The 8,392-nt window shown below is 31.4% G+C and overlaps 1 protein-coding gene across 1 annotated transcript in view; it reads right to left on the bottom strand.

Annotated features, from left to right (window-relative positions):
• LOC117921771 (photosystem I P700 chlorophyll a apoprotein A2) overlaps positions 1-18 on the bottom strand; it is a 1,150-nt gene extending 1,132 nt beyond the window's left edge. The window contains exon 1 of the mRNA XM_034839729.1: positions 1-18. This exon is cut by the window's left edge and continues 1,132 nt beyond it. Coding sequence (XP_034695620.1) covers positions 1-11 — 11 coding nt within the window. The 5' untranslated portion in view covers positions 12-18.
• Between the last annotated feature and the right edge of the window lie 8,374 nt (positions 19-8,392).

Here is an 8,392-nt window from a genome sequence, read left to right as displayed (position 1 = left end):
CTTAATGCCATAATGCCTTTAATTTATTCGGAGCTATTAGAGCGGGATCCACTTTTTGGGGAATATGAGTCGAAGCAATAACAAGAATATTTCTAGTGGAACATCTTTCACAATCCCTAGAGAGATAGTTCACTAATAGACCGAGGGATAAGTAATTCGACTCATTCACATCCAGATCATGAATGTTTGGAATCCATATTATGCAAGGAGACATTGCTTTTGCTAATTCGAATTCAAGGGTGATATAAAATCGGTCCATTTCCGGCATCATATCCATAGTTAGTGCATTCATCATAGTTAGTAGCTCTAGCTCCATATCAAGGTCACGATCGATATCGTCACTAGCATAACATAGTTACCCTAATAGAATACTTTTCAAATTGAACCTAGAATATTTGGTGATTCAAGAGACGACTTATCATTATTCATTATAAATTTTAAACAACTCTCTTGAATATCATTCAAAAAAGTTTCAGATTGCCTAGTATTCCACCAATTAGTAACCCAAGTAATTTATTAGCTCTAAGTGCCTCTTATTGAATCCAAAAATAATTTAAAGAGGGAACTAAACAACTCCAAAGACAAGAATTTTAACACAAAATTTAAGCGAGATAATTAGTAAATATACACAATTAATACATAGAAATTCAATTCATTAAAACATCACTAGTAAAATGATCATTCTAAGTTGCACATTTCATTCATACTAGCACATCATTAGATACCTATATCATTTTTTGTTTTTAAGAACTTCCATCCAATGCTATATGTCTATGCCCCCAATAATCCTAACGGAAATCTTTCAAAATATGTTTTGGATATTTCATCTAGGATACTTTCCCTTTCTTTTAAGGGTTCATTGCCCCTCTTATTAATCCATCTATAGGGCCAGCCTTCATGGTGCCCTTTCTTCCAATTTCATAATCTATTAAATACCAATGTTGTGATGTTCCATATTGGATAAGGAAAAAAGTTTCTTACATTATATATGCATGAACTCCTCTTAATCTTGTAGACGCATTTTAAAGTCATGAGAACCTCTTTATGTTCAAAACAAACAATATCCATACAATTGGGTATAGTTAGTTATAAATGGTATCAAAGTCAATCTTCGACCTCGGTGTGGGGGTGGTTGGGTACAGGTAGTAATAAATCGTATCAAAGTCAATCTCCAACCCTGGTGTGGGAATTTGTTTGACCTGGTGAAGGACGTCTGTCTATTTGGCCCCACAATCCCAAGAATTGCGGGACACAACGAGGACGTTTGTGTTTGCATTGAGGAGTGATTGTGATATCTCGCATGCGATAGGAGATAAAGTTCTTGTGATATATATGCATGAGTTCCTCTTAACCTTACATATTTTCAAGTCGTGAGGGCCCTTTCAACTTCCATATTGCTCATATTGCAATTTAGAGTTAGAAACAACTTTAATTCATGTTGCCACAAGAATAAGTAACATATCACGACAAGGAATTCATATTCCATCATATCTGAATCCTTATATTTCAAAAATTTGATAACTAATCATGTATTTTAAAACAATGTTTCTATGAACATATTTTCATAGTTTCACCAAAAATATTTTCAAGAAGTTATGTAGGTACATTTTCTATTCATTTAACCATCAAATATTCACCACGGAATTCAAAGATTTCGTTCAATAGAAATGAGTATACAACTTCAATTATATAATAGAATCTATTCTACGTGCTATGATCAACTAACAATCCTTTTTGTTTTGTTGCTTCTAAGTGACTTCTTAAGAAAGACTTGTGCAAAGGAGAAAAAAAAATAAAATTCCAACGCATTATTTCTAAGGTTCTCATCACAATAATTTCACATCATGGATCTCATTGCAGCAGAGATCCATATGAAGGTGTTGATTTTTGCATCGATCATCTTTATTTTCTTGCAACCCAATAGAGGTCTCATTGGGCATGCCAAAAAATTTTGTTGTAATTTATATTAGCCAACCTACTTCTAACACATGGAATGTGTTATGCACAGGCTTGCCAAAGAATTCCTTCACAACTCACCATTTGATTTTTAGCTCCAGAACTATTTTGGCCTTGATTTTATAATTGACCTAATAGAACTGCAAAAGGCTCTTATGCATGCGAGTGGAGAGCCTTTCTGCCCAAATACCCTCTTAAGTGCATCTTCTCTAGGATTGATAAAGACTCAACTACAATACAAGCTACCATTTTTGGAGGCATCCTGTGAATATAATCTAGATATCAATAAATAAATAAATGAAAGTAGAGAATATATCAAATGTTTAGCAAACATAGAATATGATTCATTAAAAAAGAAAAAGAAAGAGATATCCAAGGACTATAGAATTGAAATTCAATTCGGTATAAAAAGGAACTGATCTTGAACTTGGAATTGAATGCGTCCAATTTCACCGCAGGTGCTGGCATTTTCAGAACAGCAGGTGGTGTCTTCGCTTAATTTAAATGAAGATGAGAGAGAGAGAGAGATAAGGGGGATTTCTTATCAACATGTACATCAGAAGGCAACAATTTGTTTTAGAATCTATTGAGAAGTGAATCAGATAAGAGATGTTTTCTGTTTATATATGATAAATCTCTATGAATGATAAAAAGAATTCATAAGAAACATTATGTTGTAATTTTGAAGAAATAATCAAATATCATTATTTGGTTGTCTTTATATATATAATGGATTTAATGATTCCTATCAACAAAATTAATGATTCTTAGTAGGGGGTTTAATGCTCTTTCCACGATCTTGAATGTATCTAGATAGCCAATCCTAAAAGCAGGATGAAATACTCATCAAATTAAAAAATAAAAAATAAAAATAAATAAATAAATAAATAAATAAAATCAAAATCACTTATACTTCTTGGGGAGACCAAGAGGGTGGTTTTTTTTTTTTGGATGTGTATGTGTAGCCAAAATAAATAAAAATTTATACAACTTAAAAGAGAATAGTTTGTGTGTGGGGAAAGCATGGGTGGTCTATGAAGTAATAACTCATCTAGATTTGGTACTACACCTAATAGCACGTACAAATTATTGAATGAGAATTGAGCACTAAATTCATGTTAAATTTTCCCTTGCCCTCAATTCAACAAAAAAAATGCACAAGCAATATACTCAATATATATTGCAATTTATAAGCTTAAAAAATTCTAAGTTAAATTATGATTACACACCTAAAAGCCCCTTGGATGCAGTTAAAAGAATGTGCTGAAGTGCTCTCTCTAGCAAACCCTAAATACACTAAGAAAGATACAAAACAGAGTACCTCCCTCAGCTTCTCTCATTAGTCAAAATGGAATTGTTGGATGTGTCAATACAAAATGGCTATGGCCAAGAAGATGGGAAAGATGGTTTGTTACAGAATGGTACATGTTCAAGTATCACTTGGTTCAAAGAATGTTTGCTTTACCAAATTCCTGGGAGCTTAAAAACTCATCTCTCTCTGTGATGGTAAAAGCACATTCAATGAATAGTCATCACACCCTCAAGGTTATACCAACATAGCTTTAGTGATTTTTTGGTAAAATTTAGATCACAAATCAAATTTGAAATTGAATTCATAATAAACTAATCCTTGGAAATAATCAAATATAAAAAAGAAACAAAATCAATCCTAATTGTAAACAAAATTTTCATACAGAAACAAAGCCACCTGATCAACAACCCTAGGGCCTAAATTTTGAGAGAGAGAGAGAGAGAGCAAACTAAAGATTGCAATGAAAAGAATTTCAAATTTTAATATTAAATTTTATGCTATTTTACGGCAAGCCCGACCTTATTGCATTCAGCACTTTAGTCTGCAATTTTCATCAAGCACACAAAATGCAAGAAGCAACATGGATTTTTGGAAGTGTGGAGAGTTTAGGATTGGATCCTAACACCACTATTATTGCACAAAAAAAACAAGTCCAAGTACTCACCATTAAAATTTGAAATCAAGATTTTAGGATTTCAGGATGAAATGCTATAAAAGTTGTGAACGACTACTATTTCCCACAACAGTAGGTTGGATTTTAGGTTTATCCATTTCAACTACAAGACCTGCTAATCCCTTTGTGACCACCGAACTTAGGATTGCTAACAGATTTTCCCAAATTTCATACATCATACAAACAATAAGAGAAATTGATCAAATAAATCCCAAATTTCATAAATCAGAGTCCACATTGAAGCTATAATCTCATAAAACTAGCTTGAAACCTGAGTTCTTTGTTTTGGAAAAAAAAAAAGATGGAGCTAGGGTTTTGTTGAAATCGTAGTAAGAGAAAGGGCTAAGGTTTTGTGAAGTCGCAGTGAGCCAAGATGGAGGAGAAGTTAGAATGAAAAAACTGCATCTAAACAGAATCAGAAGGAAGGTCTCATTCCAGTTTGATTTCCATGCTTGCTGGAAAGATAGAAGATATGGATTTTCTACTTGATTCTGCTTAGAATGTTTTGATAAAACAAAATTCTTCCCTTACTGATGATTTGAGAGGTCATCTCTTTCTTATTCCATTGATTCAAAAAGTTCAGCTTCACTTCCTTTTGAAGAAAGAAACCTGGTTGGTTCGTCTTGCTCAAATCAACGAATGACTACTGCTCTAAAGCATTTCTTTTCTTTGTCTTCACCGAGACGTCCTGAGAAGCAGATGCTTGTTGGCAGCGTATCTGGGGTGGGATGATTGTTGGCAGGACTCCTCTTCAGACCTTGATATTACCTATACAGCATCATAGCAATGTTTGACTACTAAGCTCATGCATATGTTGGAGTATGAGACATCCGACATCATTCTCATTGTCTGAAAATGCATGGGAAGCTTTTTATTAAGTTGTAACTCATCTGAGAATCAAAGGAGAGTTGGGGTTGTCCTTGGATTGTGTTGTTGCACAAAGAAGTTTCTCCTTGTTTGTGAAAATTAAATGTACAAATTTAACAAGAAAAAATGAATTATTTTATTAAAAATTATTTTTTATATTAGTTATTTGACAAAATAAATTTTTTTATTAAAGAATTAAATTTGTAGTTAAAAATAAGAACTAAAAAAAAAATTATTTTACTAAAAATATTATCAATAACGAGTTCCAAAATTAAGGGTTTAGTAATTAAATTTTAAGTGAATAAAATAAGAGAGAGGAAAGGAAAAATTAGAAAAAGAAGAAAAAGAGAGAAGGTAGAAATGTAGAACAAGATACACCTCCGAAGTTTGATTTGAAGGGTAGAAAGGGTGTGGCTGAAGCTCTGGATATTTTTGTTGGTGGATCAAGAGTCAATCTTAATCCAGTCAGCTAGAAAAACCCACGCCCAAGCCCACTTTGCTAACTTCGATGGTGGATCGATGGAGGCACCATCATGAAATAAGGCTTTGCTTTCTCTCAAACTAAGATGTGGGATTGCCTTCATGTACCACTCGAACATAGGACACAAAAGAGCAAGGCCCAAACCCGAGTGCTTGAATTTGCCGTGGGTTGCCTACCCTATTGAATCATCTGTAGATTTGTGTTAGATGTGCACTTAGTGTTATATATATATATTATAAATTAGTTAAAATAAAATTATTGTAAATAATTAAATTTTAATTATCTTATTATATATTGTGTAAACTAATTAAATACAAAACAAATATAAATTTATAAATAAAATATTAATATTTTTAAATAAAAATACTTATATAAATATTATTATTTCTTTTTTATCTTACAATATATTCAAATTAAACATATTATCATTTTAATATTAGTATATTTTTAAATTAGCATGTTCTTGACTAATGTTACGAATTTATTATATATATTATTACTTATTTTATCATTTGTTTAAGTCTTTTTTCAATATTTTATAAGTTTTGATTAATTTTCATTTTATTGATATTTTGTATTTAAATATTCATAGATATTTCTTGATATATCCTAATATATCTAAAAAATTAAGTTATGGATATATTCGACCAAACCTATATTTTCATCCTTTTCTACAACACATCCAAAGTTGAAATCTCTAAAAAATAAAATGTATTGTGATGACGCAAAGTAGCCTAGTTGGATAACGAGGTCATCATTAATCCAATTGAAAAATCTTGTACTTAAGAATTGTGACAATTGTTTGTGTATGCCTTCATCGGGGGAATTACCTCTTGATGGGTGGTGAGTTTTTTGGAATCATTGTCAACAATTTTATTCACAAAGTTGAAGAGACTCAGTTTTCATCATATAAAAGTGTTGGAAAAGTGGAAGTAAAAGATATGGGAGTAAGAGGGTTGATGGAGAAACACAAACAATAACAAAGAATATAAAATTGGGAAGAATTAAAAAATTATTTTATTCCACCACTCTTTCTTTTTTTTAGTTATCACATAATCTTTTATTTATATATACTCACACTTAATTAAATAGAAACTCCTAACAATAAAATATAGAAGCATTCTTAGTTTGATAATTCAAAAATAGAAACTAAAATAATAACTCAAAATAAAATATTTTCCCTTGGCTTTTAGAGACTAAATTTAATTCTAATAATTAGAAAGTTTCTAAATCAAGTTTAATTTTCCAGCATGCTCCCTTAAACTTGACTTGTGACTCCAACTAGCATTCTCAACTTTCTAAAATTTTCAAACTTAAGAGGCTTGATAAAAATATCCACAATTTGATCTTGAGATTTTGCAAAATTTTAATTACATTTCCTTATTCACAATGCACTATCTAATAAAATGATATATTAAATCGATGTTGCTTTGATCATTGAAAACTAGATTTTTTTATAAATCAATTGTGATTTGTTATTCACCTAGTGGATGCTTTGTTGTTGCTTGTAGCCCTTAGCCACCAATCTTGTTTTGTATTCCTCTACCTCCCCTTTTGCATTCTTCTTTAACACTCATTTTACTTCATCTGCGTTTTCTTTTGGAAGAGATTTGAATTTCCATATGTGATTCTTCCTTATTACTTTTATTTCCTCTTCCATGGTATCTTTTCATCTTTGGTCTTGAATTGCTTCTTCAAAACTTATTTTTCATCATGTGCAAAAAAAAAAGAGGGTTGGATCATTTTGATTTTCTGTTACTTCATAGATATCTTGTAGACTTCTAAGACATGGTGTCCTTTTCACTTGAGCTTCCAAAAGAGGATGATGTTGTGGGAACTTCATAAGTTGATGGGAGTAGTGATGAAAGTGGAGTAGCAATCTCTTGCAAACTTTCTCTTGTTTGTTCTCCTTCTTCATAAAGGGGAGGAGTATTATAGTTACCTTGAGCATTCCAATCTCATGCTTCTTCTTCATTAAACTTGACACCTATATTAATAATGAGCTTTCCATTTTTTGGATTGTATAATTGTAACCTTTGGAGCTTGAGTCATGATTAATAAAAATATATTTTCCGCTTTTGTCATCTAACTTTGATTACTTTGATTTGGCATATGAGCATATATAATGCTTCCAAATACCCTCAAATGTGAAAATACCTAACTTTATTCCATTCTAAGATTCTTGTGATGTTTTATTCCATACACTTCAATTAGGAGAGTGATTTTACAAATAAATCAACAATCAACTGCTTCGGCCCAAAATTCTTTAGCCATCTTCTTACTTTTCAACATGTTTGAATCATGTCAAGAATAACTCTATTTTTTCTTTTAACTACACCATTTGTGTGGAGAATATGGAGTTGTTAAAGGCGAATGAATCCCATAATTTTCACAATATTTTTCAAATTCTTTTGATGTGAATTCACGTGTTCTATTGAATCTCATTTCTTATATATTGTGGTCACTTTCCTCTTTAACCAATGCTTTAAACTTCTTAAAAGTACTAAATACTTTAGATTTTTCCTTCAAAAAATACACTCAACTTTTTCTACTAAAATCATCAATGAAAAAAAAAATTATTTATTTTTACCAAAAGAGTTTGGATGAATTGGACTACATGTTAAGATGTGTGGAGCCTAATCATTATCCTAATACTAAGAGTATTTTAAGTTGGGGAATTTTGGGGATTTTACACATGTGATTTGGTTTAGGGTAGCCAACTTCATGGATGCCTAATCAAACATAGCTATTGGCAGAACTACTAAAAGGGAAAAAAAACTTTGCAAAATAAATGGGTATATCGAATAAAGGAAGAACATGATGGTAGCAAGAGGTACAAAGCAAGACTTGTAGTAAAAGACTTTCAGCAAAAGGGAGGCATTGATTATACAGAGATTTTCTCTCTAATGGTCAAATTGACCATTATCAGAAGAGTACTTGGGTTAATGGCAAAAGAAGATCTACACTTACAATAGATGGATGTAAAAATGACATTTCTTCATGGTGATTTAGAAGAAGAAATTCACATGCATAAGCTACAAGGGTTTCAAGTTTAAGGGAAAAAGAAAATGGTGTGTAAGCTACAAAAGAGCCTATATGACTT

The sequence above is a fragment of the Vitis riparia genome, chromosome 9 (assembly GCF_004353265.1).
Source record: "Vitis riparia cultivar Riparia Gloire de Montpellier isolate 1030 chromosome 9, EGFV_Vit.rip_1.0, whole genome shotgun sequence".
NCBI lineage: Eukaryota > Viridiplantae > Streptophyta > Magnoliopsida > Vitales > Vitaceae > Vitis > Vitis riparia.
This window is presented reverse-complemented; position numbering and strand designations above follow the sequence as displayed.